Source organism: Euprymna scolopes, chromosome 22, assembly GCF_053919585.1.
Source record: "Euprymna scolopes isolate OS-2025 chromosome 22, ASM5391958v1, whole genome shotgun sequence".
In the NCBI taxonomy this organism is placed as follows: domain Eukaryota; kingdom Metazoa; phylum Mollusca; class Cephalopoda; order Sepiida; family Sepiolidae; genus Euprymna; species Euprymna scolopes.
In genome coordinates, this window is record NC_136503.1 from 82,538,904 (window position 1) to 82,559,389 (window position 20,486).

Here is a 20,486-nt window from a genome sequence, read left to right on the forward strand (position 1 = left end):
TCAGTTATGATTTTTAACAATTAAGCATATATCATAGTCATTATTATGACTATTCATTATTTTAAAATCTCAGTAGTTCGAATTGATTTGTCTAATTTTATTAAATATAATGGATTAATACACGCCATTCTCATTTCATCATAAAATTTAATTTTCTTAGTTTAAAAAAAAGAAAAATAACTACTTGATTAATTTATGCGATTTTTGGAATATGACATTTTTGTTCTGTGATGGGTACATACATCATAAAGATTTTTCTGTATTTTTCCGTTGAATTCTGGACTTGCCCTGACTTTCCTACAAACGTTTGGGTAAACTGATACGATGTCATTTCTCTTCCGTCTTATGCAAAATTAAAACATTTTGGGGACAATAGCCAACAAAACAAAACACAAATAAAAGATAGGAAAAATAAATATACAACAATAAATTTTACCAAAGTTAAGATAAGTTACTCTTCTACTTATCTGAATAAATTTTGTTGTGTTTTAACTTATTTTAAACGTTTTTGAGTTTAAAAAAAACGCATGTTCACTTTGTTCAGTTAGAATAGAAAGTAATCATGGCTGTCACAAGCCTTGCACAAAGACCCTTGATAATAGCTCAAAACTCAAAAATTAAACAAATTAATGATAAAAACACACGTCTACTAAATGTCACCAATCATACGAAAATGTAATATTCTAACAGCATTTTGTTTAATTTTCAACTTTTAAGCGATTATTAAGGGTTCTTGTACCATATGTAACTTATAGCAGCCATGATTATTTTCCATTTTAACTGAACAGCGTGAATACATAATTTTTTTTTAAACCGAAAACGCTATAAAATAACTTATAACATAGTAAACTTATCCAGGTAGGTATCTTGCCTTTGGTAACATTTATTTGCTATCTATTTGTTCTTTGACCACATTCTTGTTTTGTTGGCTATAGTAAAAAATACCCAGATTTTTCTAGTATTCTAAATGCAAAGGCGAAATTATACCAATTTATTAGCACTGATTTAAGATGTTAAAATGATAACAAATTATGATTTTTTTTTTTTTTTTTTGCATATAAATAGTGCAACAATAAAAATGAAAATTACAACATATTTTTAATAAACGGCTTTAAAAATATTTTGTTTTAACGCTTTTTAGTTTTATCATCACATGTAACAGCTTTATATAGTTGTATTTCGGAATTTTTTAGATGAGGATTGATTAGATTATTTGGACTATAGTTCTCATCTACGTTTGATATTTTTACAACTTTTCGGCTGATCTTCGATCTTCTTCAGGTGTCCTTTTTGAATTCAGGGATCTTTATGTCAAAACTTGGGAACCTCTGCCGAATTTCAATTTCAGAATTATTTAATTCATGGGGGTAGATCATTCTCGTTCTGGCAGCCAGTAAAGTATTAAATAATTTTCATTTTATTCTTACTTATTATCGCCTGATTGAACTTTCTATCTCCAGATTGCCGTCACTTAAAACTGATTGTTATTCAGTGTTCCTCATTGCCTTTATCCGTTGCTATAATAAGTAAGAATAAAATGAAAATTACTTCTACCCAGCAATTGCTAACGAACTGAGAACAATCTCCTTTTGTGGATTAAAGAAGTTTGGTCCGAAATTCCATATAGGTTCCAGGATTTGAAAAGATGAACCTGATTTTGTCGTTTTGTTTATCAATCTTATTTGGGTTATTTAATGCCGAATTCAATTATTTTGGAAAAAGTTTTTTTGTTTCAAGGTCTTTATATATATTCAAATATTTATTCATAACGTTTGGTTTGGTGGATTTGTTTTATGGTATATTAACTCTTTTCAGTTCATTTAATGACGGATCTTTGGAAACAAAATGGTTTTATGCTTCAATTTGTTTATATCTTCAAATATTTATTTATGGTGTTTGGTTTGGCTGTTTTGTAAAAAAAATTGCGTTTTCTTTTTTGTTTTTAACTTTGCAGAACATGATTGAATTTTGCCAAGGGTAAGGGAAAAGTGTATTTGAAGAAGGTCGAAGGTTACACAAGCCAAAAAGAAAAAATAATAACCAGGATGAAATAGTGGTCAAAATAATCCAAAGAATATGATTAAAATAAAGACGAAATTCAAGTATCCTACGCGCAAATGAGCTTTTAAGGAGGAGATTCTTTTTTAAAAACAATATTTTTTAACCTTATTCTATCCAGACAAAGTAAGAGCAACTATCAGGTCAGTGTAAAAGTTTTTGCCGGTTTGTAAAAGGGACATTTTAAACCATTGTAATGTATTTTATACATATTGTTATTACTTGATTTATTATTAATTTATAATTTTTTTTCTTCCAGATTATTCATATTTTTCTGCAACATTCTCATCCATGTTGACACGAAAATGACTTTCTTTAATCAAGTAACAGGTTGGATACCCCACCAGACTAGCTGGATTCTTGTCTTTTGATCCAGTAAGAGCAAAAACCTCAAGAAAAATACACTACAATGTAGTTAACTGGTCAACTGAGGAGAGTAAAATTAATGTTCTTTACTTTGTTATTAACTCAACATTTGAGAGATGAGAGAAGTTTAATTGAATACTTGGATATCTATGTATCTCATATAGAGATCAACTCAGTGCAAAATTTTTTGCTGATCTGTAGAAACCATTCTAATTTATTTTATGCATATTATTATTACTTAAACATATCACCATGATTAATTTATAAATTTTTTCTTTCAGATTATTAAAGCATTATTCATATTTTTCTACAATAGTTCCCGCCCCTCATGTTGATCCGAAAACGACGTTCAGTCAACAAAAAGAGGTTCATTTATTGTTATTACTTGATTTATGATTAATTTATAATTTTTTCTTCCAGATTATTAAAGCATCATTCATATTTTTCTGCAATATTTTAATCCATGTTGACCCAAAAACGACCTTCTTTAATCAACAGAAAGGCACTCATCTTCCATTATGATAATGCTCATCCTCACACAGCACTACTGACTAAAGATCTTCTAGGAGAATTTGGTTGGGAAATCTTGCCTCATCCTGCATATTCTCCTGAACTAGTTCCCTTTGATTATCACTTATTTTAATGATTACAAAACCGTTTATATAGCTGTAGGTTAACATCATGGAAGCAGATCGAACATGAGTTAGATTCATATTTTACATCAAAAACCTAAAGAATTTTAAAAAACGAGGCATTTAAAAGCTCGTTGACAATCAAATCATAGAGAACAAAGGTCGTTATTGTTAGGAATAAAGATTTTTCAAACACAGTTTTTCATTTTCAAGAGAAAATTTTGCACCGACCTGATGCAGTTTTCACTAAATGAATGACAAAATTGTTCCTTTCATTGAATACTTTCACTTGCTCAATGACTTTTACAAATTAAGGGATGGGGGCTGGTAGATATTTTTCTATCATTTCTTTTTCAAATTTGTGGCTAATAATAATTTTAGAGATCATGAAGAGTTGGGGGTGAATTTGAATTTGGGGAGTAGGAATGGCAATCCCTAAATTAGTGGGGTGTGTTAAAGCCGTGTATACTTACAATTGTAATTTTCATTCTGTTTAGTTATAAAAAATTTGATATTCATTTGTTAATAAATATGTTTTTTTAGTCCGACAATTAAAAAAAAATTGGAGGAGGTGGGAACGGGCATCTCAATGAATGAATGCAAGTTTTAGATCACAAATTTGATGACGACTGCTTGACCCAAAGATATATTTTTTTCTAAATTGTCATGTACACTTTTGGTCAGGTTTTAGGTGGGAAGAAAGCTTACCGATTGACTTGAAATTTATTAAAATTAATAAAAAGAAAATATTTGAAAAATTTAAGGATATTTTTCTCCAACTTTTAAAATAAGAAGTTAAATAAGCCAGCCTTTAAAAAAAAAAATGTCAAATGTTTTCCATGTCATCAAAATTTAAGTCAAAGGTAGCACTTGCCGATTTTTTTCTTCCTTTTTTATTTCTTTAAATAATTTTATTTGGTTTGAGGAAAAACAAAACCAAAATAAGATGTAGAGGGGAGGGGGAGGTTAAGGAAAGTTTTCATCTTCATCAGAATGGAGAGTTCCACAATGAAAACATGAATGTCCTTCTGCAAAATGAAAACATCGTTAATGATGCGATTCCTCCTATGGGATGCGACTCCTCCAGTTGAATACGACTACTCCAGTAGGAAATGAAGGAACTTAAAACATCCACAAAACTATGGTTTCCATCAACATTTTACTTTTCCAATGCGTTCTCGTGATGTGTCTCCTGAGGCATTGGCTCGTCGTCGCGTCCTCTTCATTTTTGCCATGTCTTCTCCAAAAACATCGCCAGTTCGTAGGGCAGAGATTAAGTCATCGAATTCTCCTAGAGAAAGAAATGGAAAATTAAAAGTATATTTTACTTCACGCAACTGGAAAAAATAGGAATTCCAATGAAAATAAAATTAAAAAAAAAAAATTCTTTTTACCCCACAATAAAATTTACACCCTATCTAAGACTTATTACTTTTAAATAGAGTTTATTTAAATGAAAAAAGTAAAAAATTGTAGCAATTATATGATTAGTCTTTTTTTGTGCTAGTTTATTGTAAGCTTATTCATTACTGCTTGAGGCGCCTCTATCATGGAATATTAGCGGGGCTTTCCAGGCAAATTTTAAAAGGCCAGAGTGCCGCGCCTTTAGGGGCGCTGGCTTGACTGTTCCCACCTTCCGACATTGTGTCATCTTGCTGCGTTGGAAAAGAAATAAATATCTATATTATGCAATTTGAGCAGTTTTATGTTGAAGGTGCTTCTGCTGAGCTTTTCATTCCATTTTTCCCAGTTAATGTTTAAATATCAAAGTGACAAATGGCATATTCCTGCCTCACTCCTAAGCTCGACTGCTGCTAGATACAATGAACAACCCAAACTCAACCATATGTTTTGAATACAGTCGAATGTAATACTTGAACATCATTTCATATTTTTGTCTACATGACTCTTTTTTTTTTTTTTTTACACAGTGATCACCACTTATCAAGGCCCGGAAGCCACTCAGGGATAAGGGTTATTGCAAGTACATTACGTTAGTGAGGAGATTTGATGAAGTGTTTACTTAAGGGGGCGGTTCATTAGGAATTTGTTAACGTTGGACTTGAAGACATCCAAGTTGTAGTCCAGTGGGAAGCAGGCAGATGGAACAGAGTTCCACATGCATGCAGTTCTAAGAAAGAAGCTTTGTTCATGGAATCTGCGTTTTGATTTAGGCACAGATATAGAGTGGGGGAAATTTTTCACTGTGGATTCAGCTAGACGGGTGTTTTTCGTGAAAGATTGGCGAGGGGAGACCAGAGATTGGAGTTCAGACGAGCACCTTCCATGGAAATAACAATAAAACAAGGATAGGCTCGCAACGTCTCTTCTGTGGGAGAGAGGTTGCAGGGTAGAGAAAAGGGCATCCCCCACTAAGCCACGAAGTCTATTTTGTACTCTGTCAAGGCAGGATAGGCTGTTTTTAGCAGCTCCTGCCCAGATATGGCAACAGTATTCCATCCTTGGATGTACTTGGCTTTTATATAGATATAGAATTGCATCAGTAGTGAGATATCTTCTGGAGCGGTAGAAGGATCCCACCATCTTTCCAGCGACCTTGGCAACAGACTTGATGTAAGTGTTCCATTTCAGATCAGGAGTAAAGGTCAAACCCAGAAGCTTGTCAAAACACGGGGCCTCACCCAGACGAGAGCCATCCATCACAATTGATGCCAGATGGGGATCAGAGCGTTGATGATGTAAGGATAGGAGTTTGGTTTTGGATGCATTAAAGGTAACCAGCCACATCTTCCCCCACTGAACCACGCGCTCGAGATCAGAGGAGAGAGAATCAGAGAGAACTTTGTCATTTACAGCCTTTGATGTGTTGCCGTAGATTGTCGTGTCATCAGCATAGATGTCAACGAATGATTTAAGTATGTGTTTAAATCATTCGTTGACATCTATGCTGATGACACTACAACACATCAAAGGCTTTAAATGACAAAGTTCTCTCTGATTCTCTCTCCTCTGATCTCGAGCGCGTGGTTCAGTGGGGGAAGATGTGGCTGGTTACCTTTAACCTAAAACTCTTTCCGAATCATGTTTGTTGTGCTGATAAAACTGTATGAATAAAGTTCATTTAAATTTTAATGAAGGAGTTTGTTCTTATAACCAAGCTGTGGTAACCAATTTTAATTCCTACCAAATAAGGCTTATATGTTTGGTTATTTTGTTTTACGGCATATCAACCCTTTTCAGATTATTTAATGTTGAATTCAGTAATTTCGAAAAAAAAAGTTTTTATGCTTCAAGTTGTATATATTTTCAAATATTTATTCATAGTGTTTGGTTTGGTTGTTTTTTTTTATGGCATATTAACCATTTTCCGAGTTTAATCATTTTAGCAAAAGTTTTTATGCTCCAAGTTGTTTATATCTTCGAATATTTACATGGTGTTTGATTTGGTTGTTTTGAAGAGAAAAAAACATGATTGAGTTTTGCAAAGGTAAAGATGGCCTATATGATTAAAATCTATGCAACCACCAGTTTCTCCTAGACTTCACAACTCTTCTTCATCTCCAGATTTATTTGCAGAAAAAAATTAAGGTCATTATTTTTTGTTTACCCTTTTCCTAAATACAGATTTTAGTACATTAAGCATATTTTTTGTAAATATTATCTAAAAAATATTCACCATGTATTTTTAAAACTTGTTACAAAATTCTATCTTTTAGGGTGAAAAAAAAATGGATGCTTCTACAGAATTGGAACGAGAATTTGTAATCGATAAATGAAGTTTTCAGATAAAAAACAATGGTTTCAACTGATTTTTTTTGTCAATTCTAATAAGTTACAATGGTAGCTTCCAAATTATGCCGTCGAAATTATCTGAATATTACTGAATTATTTAAAAAAAACATCTTTAATTGTGTTAACAGGTGAAAAATTGCCGCCATCTTGTTTTTATAAAATGAAGCGAAACAAAACCATAAACAAGGAAAAGAACTCTAAATGTTTAATGCGACAACGCAAAACAAATAACAAAGTAAACATAACATATATACAGTGTTTCTGAGTCTGGTTTTCATTTAAGATTTTTTCATAATTGTTTAATATAAAAATAACTGTTCGCCTAAAAATTAAATAACATAAAAATAACATTTATACAAGTTTTTTGCAACTGTTGAATTGCCTCCCTTGTGACTCTCCTGTGTTTTACATAAGCATATACAATCGTGTTCTTCAAATTCTATTTTTTATTTTCTTTAATAAAAAATTTTCTACCTTATCAATTTTCGTAATTTTTGGATATAATCATCTTAAAAATATGCGGAATACATAGATACCATTGTTTTCATGTGAAATTCAATATTACAATTTCCTAAATCTCGTCCCAATAGTGTAGAAGCACCAAAAAAATGGTTTTAGCAGGTACAGTGTAGGATCAGTTTCTTCTAAATTCAATATCTTCAGTTCAGGGTAAATCACTTTTGCATTATCTAAAATGATGGATTGAAATTAATATTATTTCTTCCAACTATCATGAATAGATTATAAAGATTATTTTCTAACCAAACTTAAATATGTATTGTTTTTATTAAGTTTCTGATTTTTGGATCTGATGATTACTTATTTATATTATTTGGATTCATCGGACTACTGTTCTCATCTTGAGTGTTAATTTCACAATCTTTTGACTTTCTTCAGGTATATCAAACTCAGGAGTCTACATGCAATTTCTTTATTTAATACACGGACCCATGGCGTAGAGTATATTTGGTAAAATTCAGTTGTAAGTTACACTCTTCTGGAGGTTGAAATTTCAGTCCTCAGTGCAGATGACACTCAAAATACAACTGCAAATTACTTAGGTCATGACTGACAGAATAAGAGCATATTACTCCCATGGATTAAAGAAGAGATTCCGTTTGAAATTGTTTGTAGATTCTCAAGCCACACCTGAAGCAGGTTAGAGGTTACATTGACTGAAACATTGTGAAAATAACCCTCAAGATAAGAACAATAGTCTGAATAATCCAAATAATACGAATTATCAATCTTTATCTTAATCTTCAATAATGAATACTAGATATTACAGGAAAATAATGCATTATTACCCAAATGGACTTCTATAGATGTTCTTTGTAGATTCTGTTTAGTTAATTATTTTGATATCAGAATTTAATCTATTTAAAAAAAGAAAAACTAAACTACAGAAAAATCTTTATGATATACGTATCCATCATGGAATGAAGATGTCGTATTCCAAAACTTTTGTAAATTGATCAAATAGTTTTTTTTTAATATAGAAAATCATTTTTTATTATTGTTAGCGATTTTAATAGGAAATTGTAGCTATTACAAGGCTGATTTTGATTTCGATAGTTTGAATTACGTTGTCTCCTCCTTATTTATAAAACACGGTGCATCAAAACCTAATATCTTACTTTGTTATAAAATTTGATTTTGTTAGTTAAAAAAAAAACAAAAAACAAAAAAAAAACTACTTAATCGATTTATGTGATTTTTGGAACATGACATCTTCATTCCGTTATGGGTACATACATCATTAAGTTTTTTGAAAAGATTTTTCTGTATTTTTGTTTTAAAAATAGGTTTAATTCTAAATAAGCACTAAAGTGAATTTTATTTCCAGAATATGTCGATAACTATGAATGGTGTTGTCTGGTTAAGTTGAACGTTGTTATTATGTGAAAAGGTCAAAGGAGAGTGAAATAAGGAAATGTTTTTAGAGAGAGCAAAGCCTCTGTAGATCAGCTATGATTTTATGGAACTTATTTGTTCGAAAATAACTGCCATTCTAGAATAAGTTGTATAATCAAAAAAAAAAACGAAGAAAGGAAAAAAGAAATGTAAACAGGTGGGAATGAATTGTTTTATTATTATATGAAATGATTAAAAAATATGAATAAAATTAAAAATTATATGAATATGTTAGTCACCTCGTTTTGTCTTCAAAGTTCCAAAAACTTTTTGACAAACAATCTACTTTTTCTTTATTTCCTCATTAAGAAAAATATTTGAACCATTGGAACAGCCGGAAATAAGAAATAGTAGGTGAAGGGAGCATCTATTATTACGTTTAAAGATGTAGTTTAGTTTCAAAATGAAACACTGGCAGTGCTAGACCAAAAATATGAACCTATTAAAAACAGTTTCCAGTGAAATGAGTAGACTTGGGAGTAGATATTAGCACAAGAGTAAAAATGACCACAACCTCCTGTGTAGATTATTGTCTAGAAGGTGTTAAGATGAAAAACATGTAAAAAAAAAAAAAAAAAAAAAATTAAATAGAAACAAAACGAACATATTTTCTGGAAACATGCATAAGGAATTGGCTGAAATGGTTGGTAAAACAGATTAATATACATATGCAAGTTTTGGTTCAAAACCTATAACAGTAAATGAGATAGGTGAAACTTGTTATATACTTTTTCCTATTAGTACCTAAAATTCTTTTTAATTGTACTGCTATATATTTTAATTTTTAAGTTTTAGTTTGAGACAGGTTAAGGGAAGGAGGGGAGAGTGAAGAAAAATCAATTTCCAAACCTTTCTCTGTGTTTTCTTGTACTCCATTAGTTATCCCTTTCTCCGTCGAGTTATTGCTGCTGGCCAAAGAATCTTGCTTTTTCAAGATACGTTGTCTTTCTTTTTCTTTCTTTAGCTGTTGTGAATAATAAAAAAAATGTATCCATTCTTAAGATGTGTTTCCATTCAATTTGCACGTGTAACAATGAAAAACTTTTATTTATAGAGATGTGCTGATGTGTGTATCCTTGTAAAGTGAAAACCTTGAGGAAATATTTGTAAGGGTTAAATATTAAAAAATAGCATCTATGCAGGATAAGGGCCCTTGATATTGTTGGAATTTTGTGGGCAGTTTACAAAAAGCAACAAACGAACGTTTTGTCATTGTTTTTTTTTTTTTTGCTCACATGCTGTAGCCAATTTTTTTTTTATTAAAAAACATTATTTCTATTCTTACAAAGATAATTCAATGAAAAGTTCATGGAAAAATGAAAACAATATTCTCCTTGTTGTTACAAAGAAAATAAAATGAATAATCATTGGACAATTTTTATGAAACTTTAAGTAAATTAAAATTCAAATGAAGAAAAAAATAAACTCATGATAAGATAAGTTTCATGAATAATTATTCATTTTTGAATAACTGATAGCAAGGTTTTTTATATGATTTTTTTTCTTCGTTTTTGAATTTTTAAAAAGTTCTAATCAAATAAATGTTTAGTTTTTAATCTTTTTAAAATCAATGATAGCAAATAATTGCGTTCTTAAATGATGTTGGTGTCTGCAATTTCATTGGCTGAGGATTTGGGCATCTTTCTGCATTTTATGTAAACTGCCCAGAAAATTCTGACGTTAACACCGTCCTTATTCTGTATAAGTACCGGAAAAGGATTTGGATAGTTGCATTAGGAATTCTGACCGTGAGGATAAGCATTTATATTTTATTTTTTATCATTTGACTTTTATTTATGACTAATAAAAAAATTAAATAGTTATCAGGATTAAAGATTAAAAAATAATCACTAAAACCAATTGAAAATAAAAATTTTGTTTTTAAAACGCAGACTAAACAGAGTTTCTTATAGGGATGTGCTGATGTATGTAAAAGTAAAAAGTATTTAGCAAAAAAAAAAAAAGAATAGCATAAAAGTATTAGAACGTCTGACTATAAGGGTAAAAATTCGTCTGCCTTCCTTTATGACTAATAAAAAATAAAATATCGATCAGGATTTAAATATGAAAGTTGCTAAAATCGATTGCAAGTAGCATGTTTGTTTTTAACAATACATACCAATATTTAAACTGCTTTCTGTTATTTTAAACTATGTTTAATAATGAGATGAATTAAATCACAGATTAATTAATCTTGTGGCTCACAGTCTTACAAAATATTGTTGGGCAGAAATAATTTTATATAAGACAATCCCAGCCAAATAAGATTGCTCAGTATACTAGATAGAGCCAATGAAACATTGTTTTTTTTTTTAGTTAAATTTTTTGCAATAAAATATAGAATTTTTAAAACAAAAATTTATTATTTGAACAAGGAACACATGACATTTCTTTCCTTAATCCATTGATTTTCGATGTAAGGCTCATCTCCTCAGAGGAATGTCTTTAGTAAAATATTTATTATGTATAGCCATAATTTTGCTTTTTAGCACATGAAAATAAATTAAAGATCAAAATCTTTTAAAGAAACATAGAAAAGGACATCATTACTGGAACTAAAAAAGAAGAAACAATTTTCATTAAAGAAAAAAAATATGAATTCCTCAGTCAGAGGAGGTTTTCTCTTTTCATCTGTTGTTACAGTTCTTTTGCTCAAGTTCTATCTGACTCTATGTAAGAAATACATATTAAGTCCTCACGACTATGTACGATTCTAAAAATCTAACATTTATTTCCAAGAACTATGAACATCTCGTAAATCATTTAATGACTTGATCTTTCTCTTGCTTGCCGGCACAGCAGTACACATATCAAAACACAACAACAAAACAAAATGATTTATCTTATTGTTAAATAAAACTTTATTATAAATGTTAAAATTCATTTTCGCCATTATATTGAATCTGACACTTTTATTATTTTTATTAATGGTGAGGTGTGAGCGATTTTTTATCCGTGTGCAGGTCACTGATAAGACGCTAGCACTGATGAGGATCGGCCACTCTTCTTTATCACACATATCAGCCATTACACTCACCTCCTTACAATTACACTGGCAATACCTCCGTGGACCATTGTACACAACTTAACCGTTACAACACTATATATAGAAAGAAATGGGAGAGTAAAGTAACGGACCTTTTGTATATATTGGTACTTGTGTTACAGGGAAGGGCTGTCCCCTTCCCATGTAAATAAGAAGAATATTAGATAAGTGAAAATGAGATTAGGATAAGCCTAGAATCGAACCCTGTAGGCGAAGTTAAGAAATGAAATGTTAGAAATTTAGTCTATTGTTAAATTCTATTAGAATAGTTAAATATTGTTTATATCGGAAAAAAATGTTGATTTTTCAATTCTTTAGAAATCTGAATATTAAATATGTCAGCAAAAGAATGAACAATGCAAATTAAATTATAGTGTTAAAAAAAAATAGGTTAGAGTTATATATTGAGGATTCTTTTGTTCGCCAAAAGTGTGTTGGACAAACATATGTTAAGCAACGTGAAATTTGTCACGTTTGAAAAACACACTTCTGACGTCATAGACAAAGGACATTTCTCCATATTATGGGTTCGGATTTTAGTCAGCGAGTTGAGTTGAGAAGTCAGTCAACAAGAGAGTCAAATAGTTGGTTAGTTAATCCCTCGGAAGCGAAGGGTAGAAGATTAACCATGTAAATCCAAATTTGAATTCCTGACGTCATTCGACCGGACGATCAAATGAATAAAGAAGTCATCATTATGTTTTGTAAGTGTTGTCTCGTGTCGTCATTCAGATACAACAAAAAAGGTAATTGTGTTCATCATCAATTATAATGAACATTATAAACCCTTCCAAGTTAAGTGTCCCATCTCCTCCATTACAAGAAATGTCTCCACTTCTCCAAGATGTGTTATAAGAACTGATATATAAATGTCTTCTCTCAAAAGTTTGAATTGTACGTATCCGTTATGGAATGAAGTTCTCCGAAAAAAATTTCACTTAATTTCATCAAGTAGTTTTTTTTTTACAGTGAAAAAACAAATTGTTATGATACCGAGCAAAAGGTTCGATGTTTAGGAAGAAAAGCTAGTATTAAAGATGGGGAGATAGTGTCGGCGCTTTAAATGGAGTTATCTCCCCGTGGCGTGTTCACAAAATTCCAAGATGTCCGCCTTCAACGCGCTGTCATAAAAACGTTTTTCCGTTAAAAAAACAAAACAAAAAAACAAACAAACAAAAAAAACACTACTCGTTCAAATTAAGTGAAATTTTTTTTCAGAGATCTTCAGTCCAAAAACAATCCAATCATTTGAGCTCCCTAGCGGCGCTCTGCGACTTTTAGTTTCGGAGAAAATAGAGTTTGAAAATATGGAGACAGGCAGACATATACGCTTTTAGAGAGAGAGAGAGAGAGAGAGAGAGAGAGAGAGAGAGAGAGAGAGATAAAAAAGGAACAAACCAAGTTATATGTCCGTCAACGTTTCACTTTTATCGTAAGACTTTTTCTAAATGAAGTCTTACAATAAAGACGAAATGTTGATGGACACATAATTTGGTTTGTTCCTTTTTTATCGCTATATCTCATTATTCTCATCATATATATATATATATATATATATATATATATATATATATATATATATATATATACACTCTTTATTTGTTTTTACATAAACAGTAATATATTGCGACACAGTCATGAGTATGTTTCGGTCAGCTAGTTACCAGTAACTAACGACCTCTTCAGGCGATACAGCTTATACGAAAACAAAGTTTGCAAATCTCTCTCTCTCTTTCTCTCTCTCTCTTTCTCTCTCTCTCTCACACACACACACACAATTTTATTAAACATTTCTAAGTAACAAAAAACAAAAGTGTTAACTTATTTACATTTAATTGAATGAGAATTAAGTGAATATTTCTCTTACTTTAGAATGTTTAATAAAATTATATATGCTCTGAAGGTGTAAATCCATTCATATTGAGCTTAATTGTGGCAATTTTGAATAACTTTATTGAATATATACTATTTTAAGTATATATTTGTTTACAAAGGTGTATATATATATATATATATATATATATGTGTGTGTGTGTGTGTGTGTGTGTGTGTGTGTGTGGTAGTAGTAGTAGTATCGAATAAAACGTTTACCTGTTCAAGTTTGGCTCGCTTTTCCTCCTCAAGTTTCATCCGCTTGATTCGATCGTTTTCGTTTTTAGCTTCAGCAAAGGACGTCAAGAAGAGATCAAACGTAGAAAAGAATTCATCAGGCTGCTGTTTAAGGTCCTCACAGAAAGATTTCACTGCTCTTTCATACTGGAACGATGCAATAAGTACATTGCCTTTCATCAACAACAATGAATCAAAAAAAAAAAAATAAATAAATAATAAAAAATATTTCTATAGTCATTTCATCATCTATAGAATGGACAGAACATGGTGACTGGCAGGTTCTTGCTTGGTTTTCCTCAAATCATACATATTATTTTATATACTATAATATTTCACTGCTCTCTCATATTTTATTTCCTATATTATATACATCGAGTTTATATATATATATACTATTAATAAAATTCTAAATGTTTATTCATTTATTTATGTGTGTGTGTATATATATATATATATATATATATATATATATATATATATATATATATATATATATATATATATATATATACCAATAAAACTTTTGAACGGATGCACCGAATTGAAAAATTCTTTTTTTTTCCCTGAAAGGTGGGAGTCCCTAGATTGTCCTTATCTATATATGGTTTGTAACGAACAATGCCGAGTCACACAAAAAGCCCAAAATAAGGGTTTTGGGGCCGTTTCATGCAATTGTTGAAAAAGTTACCTGCCCATGTCAACGGAATTTAGCACGGAATATCTTATGACATATGGACAGGACTTGTGGCGCAATGGATAACGTGTCTGACTACGCATCAGAAGATTCCAGGTTCGAATCCTGGCAAGTTTGTAATAATTCTAACCATCATTTTATCCAACGTTTACTCATTATCCTTACCCTTAGTTAGGGTATTTTTGTTTTTTTTCAGTGATTTTGTTTTGTGCATATGAGAATTTCTCATACTCAAAGTTCACAGGGTAAGTGTTGATCGTAAGACGATGTTGAGTGTACTTGATTTTGTGTTTGATTCGGCGTTGTGTGTGCCGACGCTAGTTTTAAATACTTTAGTTTTCAATACATATATATATTTTTTATTTACAGTATATACTTGTCTATAAGTTGAATTTCTGGAAAACGATTTTTTTGGATGTAGGTAATGTTTTTGGAAATGTTGTTAAAGAGCGACTCAGATCATAACATAGAAAATGCCATTTTGTTTGTGCACTCTGTAGTAATTAATTGCACTAATCGGTATGTATAGTAATTAATCTAGTTAATCACACTCCTTCCAAACCCCCACTGCAGTGTGTTTGCCACAGCATGTAAGCACATGTGCGATTTTTCAATGGGAGGCTTAATAATAATTGGAACAATGTTCACTCTCTAGACGTGGCTATAGGCCTCGATATGATGTATTTAGTGATGATATGACGTTTTTTTTTTTTTAGTAGGTTAGGAAATGTAATGCTTACGATATGTCGTTCTTCCCTAAGTTCACTATTAAAAATCCTATAGATGACAATATTAACTATTTATTAAAAATTTAGGATAGAAGGCTATTTGGCAGCTATGAACTTCAACAGTGAAGGAGTGAGATTTTGTTGCTTGTAGCTACTTGAGAGTATGTAAGTCGAGGGGGGTACAAGTGGTATGAGTCCATCAGAGCACATTCCATTAAAGTACTAGTAAAACAGGAATGGGGATGTAACGTTGTGGTCATGGGACCGAGGTTACAGCGTGAAGCTTGGCCAATAATGTGGGACCTATTAGATTTGAGATTTAAATTATAAACAATACTAATACTTCAGTCATCTGCTGCTTATACTTTATTTAGTATCTACTTAATTATCTCTATACATGCAAAGAGACTCAGAATAAGTTTTGACTTTCTGGAAATTGTTCAGACATGTGCAACCAAGCGAATAACTTTCATTTGCCATATTCTAAACGTCTTGTTAATTGAAGCTCTGACATCAAACAACTGACTTAGTAAACACTCACGAATTAAAGTAGAAAGTAAACCCTTGGTTTACTTTCAGCAGCTACGTAACTCTTGCTTCTCTCATTTTGTCCTTTAGGCCTCACATTCTATGAGCCATGTTTCTGACACAGGAGGATGAATTGCTGTTTTCTGGGTCAGAAGTAATCCATCTAGCACTTATCATTGGTTAAGTTTTGACTTTGAAATCATATATTTTTTAGCTCCTTACATCATGTGGTTTCATGCATTGTCTGGAGCGATTTCTATTAAATAAATGTATGGCTGTGATCAAGTCTAACATAAGGCTATTCTGAATGTACTGAAGGTATATTTAGTCATCGACCCATGTGTGCAGCAAAACTGCTATTTTGTATCTATCGCGGACAGAATCCACACTTCAACTGTTTATCTTTCAATTCTCTCTTTCTTCATTGAAAGAGAGAGAAAGTGAGTTGAAGGGGAAAGAGAGAGGGAGGGAGGGAGGGAGGGAGATGTTTCATCACTAGGACTATGACCACAGCATATTCTTTTCCTTGTTTTGATTCTCAGGTAAATATCTTTTGATATCTTATATGTTTTTATGTATAGTGATGTGGTTCTTGGTTGATTAATTGTGTCTGTGTCAGATATATACTCGAGAGTAAAACGACGAAAAGAATATGCTGTTGTCATAGCCCTATTCATCACCCATATTTTGTTTTTCAAATTCAAATGTCAACATAGCTTAACATATTCGGTGCACTGAATTCACAAACAGTGTTAACCTTTAAAAATGTGTATTCACTGAAATGTGTGCATGGTTTTCCTCCACACAAGTACAGAACAAGTTAGGCATCAGGTTTATTAATGTATAAGCTCCTAGCTCCCTCAAAATGGGAGCTACGTTATTGTGCCACACATGTCTTGTCTGGAGCGATTTCCATTAAATAAAATGTATGGTTGTGATCAAGTCTGACATAAGGCCATTTCTGAATGTAGTGAAGGTGTAGTCTTACAAAAGAACATGAACTTGATGCGAGAAAAGAATATTTTGCCTTGAAAGTTTTACCTTTTGTTTCATCTCCACATATGCTTCCTCAACCTCAGAGAAATTGTAAGTAGCCACTGTGATGAAGTCCGTCATGACAGGTACAAATTTGTCACGGCTATCCCTATTGCGGCTCCTTAAATACTCTAATTCCTGAAAAAAAAATAAAAAACAAAAAACATTTTATATATATATATACATATATATATATATAGTTAGAAAAAAAGTACCATTGCACGCAAGAAAAATTTTGTGTCATATCAAGTCTTTTCTTGTCTTGTATTTATTGCTAAAACAATCAGAAACGATTACTTAGCTCAGTCTGATAATTTTGTGATAACCAGATGGTCCCCCACTTAACAAGTTCGCCATTGACCCCCAACATTGCTTCCATGTTTCTTTTCTGGCCGTGTCGTTGTCCCTCACATTGGCAGCTGCCGAGGAGATGCACACGGGTTAACAAGTATAAAAATAAAATAAAACAACTCAAAAGAAAACACAGACTCCAATATTTTTTGTAAATATCAGTTGTGTGTGTGTGTGTGTGTGTGTGTGTGTGTGTGTGTGTGTGTGTGTGTGTGTGTGTGTGACATTATCAAATCTCTACACGGTAAGGTTCACATCTTAGTTTTCTGTGTGTTCATTTTTTGGTTGTTCAATTCATTTCCCCATCTGCTCCAAGCCACAGCTTGCATTAAACTGTAGATCTCCAACCTCTCAGGGAGTCCCTGAGCCACCAACTGTCCCAAACCGAACACTGTCCTCAACTCATAATTCTCAACCTTCGTTCCCATGACTGTCCCTAACTGTACCCAACCATCATGAACCGTCATAAAACTCAATCACTCCTAAAACTAACTCTAAAATATATTGACCTTCTTTGCCCCAATAATCACCACATCCTGACCAACAATCCCACCTTGGCTTCTTTTTTTTCTTTTTGACTTCCTTCTTGGTGAACAACTTCCTCTACATTGCCTTTCCACCGATCCTATTTCCTATGTCTTTGTTCACGGGATAAACTTATTTCCTATTGTTTTTTCTCATACTTCTTTTTCTCTTTCTCCTAACTCCCTCACACTTGGGGGAGGGGGGTATAACAACCTGAAATCTGATATGTCCCGTGAAAGTAGCTGAGTGATTTTGGTTTTGGCTACATTATTCCAGTAATAATCTAGTATTTCACGTTGCTGAACGCATGTTCATGGTTGGAGCTGGTATATACTTAATCATGGGGCATATTTTCAACATATCTCCAGTTGATACTTATGGTTTAACCAGCCAACCATATTCTTTGTAAGGAGGAACCCGCATGTGCTCATATTCATTACATCTTGCAATACATATTGGAAATAATTTATAGATTTTTTTTTTTTAATGTAAATCGCTCCAGACAACGCATGAAGCTACTTTATGTAAGGTGATAAGAAGAACAAAAGATGATTATTGCAAAGGCAGGAGATGCTCATTAGCCTTAATCTTGAAAAGACGAAGGTTAAAGGTAGGAATAAAACAGCAGGGAGAGGGTTCCAGCAAGCTTGCAGTTTTTGAAAATAAGCTACTGGAATAGAAAGCTGTATTACAATTAGGTATTAAAACAGCATATTCATGAAGATCATTAGACCAACAAGTCAAACGAGCTGGAACAAAGGAAGCAGAGAATAGAATAGACAATTCTGAAGAACACATGCAAGTCTGTTGCCAAGGTCGCTGGAAAGATGGTGGGATCCTTCTACCGCTCCAGAAGATATCTCACTACTGATGCAATTCACTATCTATATAAAAGCCAAGTACGTCCAAGGATGGAATACTGTTGCCATATCTGGGCAGGAGCTGCTAAAAACAGCCTATCCTGCCTTGACAGAGTACAAAATAGACTTCGTGGCTTAGTGGGGGATGCCCTTTTCTCTACCCTGCAACCTCTCTCCCACAGAAGAGACGTTGCGAGCCTATCCTTGTTTTATCGTTATTTCCATGGCAGGTGCTCGTCTGAACTCCAATCTCTGGTCCCCCCTCGCCAATCTTTTACGAAAAACACCCGTCTAGCTGAATCCACTGTGCAAAAATTTCCCCCACTCTATATCTGTGCCTAAATCAAAACGCGGATTCCATGAACAAAGCTTCTTTCTTAGAACTGCACGCCTGTGGCACTCTGTTCCGTCTGCCTGCTTCCCACCGGACTACAACTTGGATGTGTTCAAGTCCAACGTTAACAAATTCCTAATGAACCACCCCCTTAAGTAAACACTTCATCAAATCTCCACACTAACGTAATGTACTTGCAATAACCCTTATCCCTGAGTGGCTTCCGGGCCTTGATAAGAAAAAAAATAGCATTTATAGAAAGAACTGAGGCTAGCAACATTACGTCTGTCAAAGAGACGGTGCAGAGAAGAAAAAAAGGGGAAATAATCAAATTACAGATACGTTTCTGCACCTTATCAAGAACCCCCAAATGGGACAGAGATTTACCAACTCAAATATGACAACAATACAGAGGGAGGTCATTTATGAAGAGCAAGAATAATAAACATTCCAATATCGATCCCTGGAGCACACCCACATTAATGTGATGCTGTATCAGTGATAATTATCTGAATCTCTTTTTTTTTTTTTATCTAAGAAGGATGTGATTACTAAAATTACATAATTCAAGTTTAATTTTAAAACTTTACATAAAAAAAAACGGGTTTGTATTACTGTACACATAGATTCGAAAAAGTTGTCAAAAAACAAATATATAACAAATAAATGTTATCAAAGGCAAGATAAGTTACTTTTCTACCAAACTGGATATAATTTTCGTGTTTTTATTCAATGTAACATGTTTATTCAGCTCGAAAAACATGCAGTGTTTACCGATATATTGGAAAATTCAAAATGGCGGCCGACTCTCTCATAAACACGGTAAGTTCGGGAAAAGGTGTTATAAATATTAAACTAGACAAAATACTGTTAGAAATTCGCTCAATATATATTACCGTGACATAGGTTGACATATATTCGGTGTTTTTTTAATAGTATTTTGTCTAGTTTATTATTTATAACACCTTTTCTCGAACTTACCGTGTTTAAGAGAGAGTCGGGCGCCATTTTGAATTGTCCAATACATCGGTAAACACTGCATGTTTTTCGAGCTGAATAAATATGTTACATTGAATAAAAACACAAAAAATATATCCAGTTTAGTAGAAAAGTAACTTATCTTGCCTTTGATAACATTTATTTGTTATATATTTGTTTTTTGACAACTTTTTCGAATCTATGTGTACAGTAATACAAACCCCAACAAACTATTTACTTTAAAATGCTTCTTTTTCTTTTCTTTGAATGGTTTTATTTTTAATAAAATATCTTATAATCAAAAATTATTTTTTTAGGCTTTACTTTGAAAATTTTTTTTTCAGAATGGTTTTATATATATATATATATATATATATACACACACACACACATATATATATATATATATATATATATATATATATATATATATATATATATATATATATAAACGACAAGTTAAAAGAATTTAAAATCGAACTCACCTTTTCAATTTCAGAGAGACCTTTCTTTACAAAAAGCAGATCTTTATCAAGTTCAGTGAAACTAAAAAGAGAATAAGTTTGTTTGGT

The 20,486-nt window shown here is 32.1% G+C and overlaps 1 protein-coding gene and 1 non-coding gene across 4 annotated transcripts in view; one reads left to right on the plus strand and one right to left on the minus strand.

Annotated features, from left to right (window-relative positions):
• Positions 1–3,760: 3,760 nt before the first annotated feature.
• The window catches only part of LOC145243512 (disheveled-associated activator of morphogenesis 1-like), a 415,531-nt gene continuing 398,805 nt past the window's right edge, over positions 3,761–20,486 (minus strand). For all 3 annotated transcript variants that reach the window (XM_080106477.1, XM_080106478.1, XM_080106479.1), the window contains 5 exons: positions 20,400–20,460; positions 16,873–17,004; positions 13,861–14,025; positions 9,573–9,687; positions 3,761–4,347 (listed from right to left, as the gene is read on the minus strand). In XM_080106477.1, coding sequence (XP_079962603.1) covers positions 4,208–4,347; positions 9,573–9,687; positions 13,861–14,025; positions 16,873–17,004; positions 20,400–20,460 — 613 coding nt within the window. In that variant the 3' untranslated portion in view covers positions 3,761–4,207. The remainder of the gene's footprint in view (positions 4,348–9,572; positions 9,688–13,860; positions 14,026–16,872; positions 17,005–20,399; positions 20,461–20,486) is intronic.
• Trnar-acg (transfer RNA arginine (anticodon ACG)) lies at positions 14,620–14,692 on the plus strand. Its single transcript has one exon. It is a non-coding gene; the product is annotated as a tRNA-Arg (tRNA).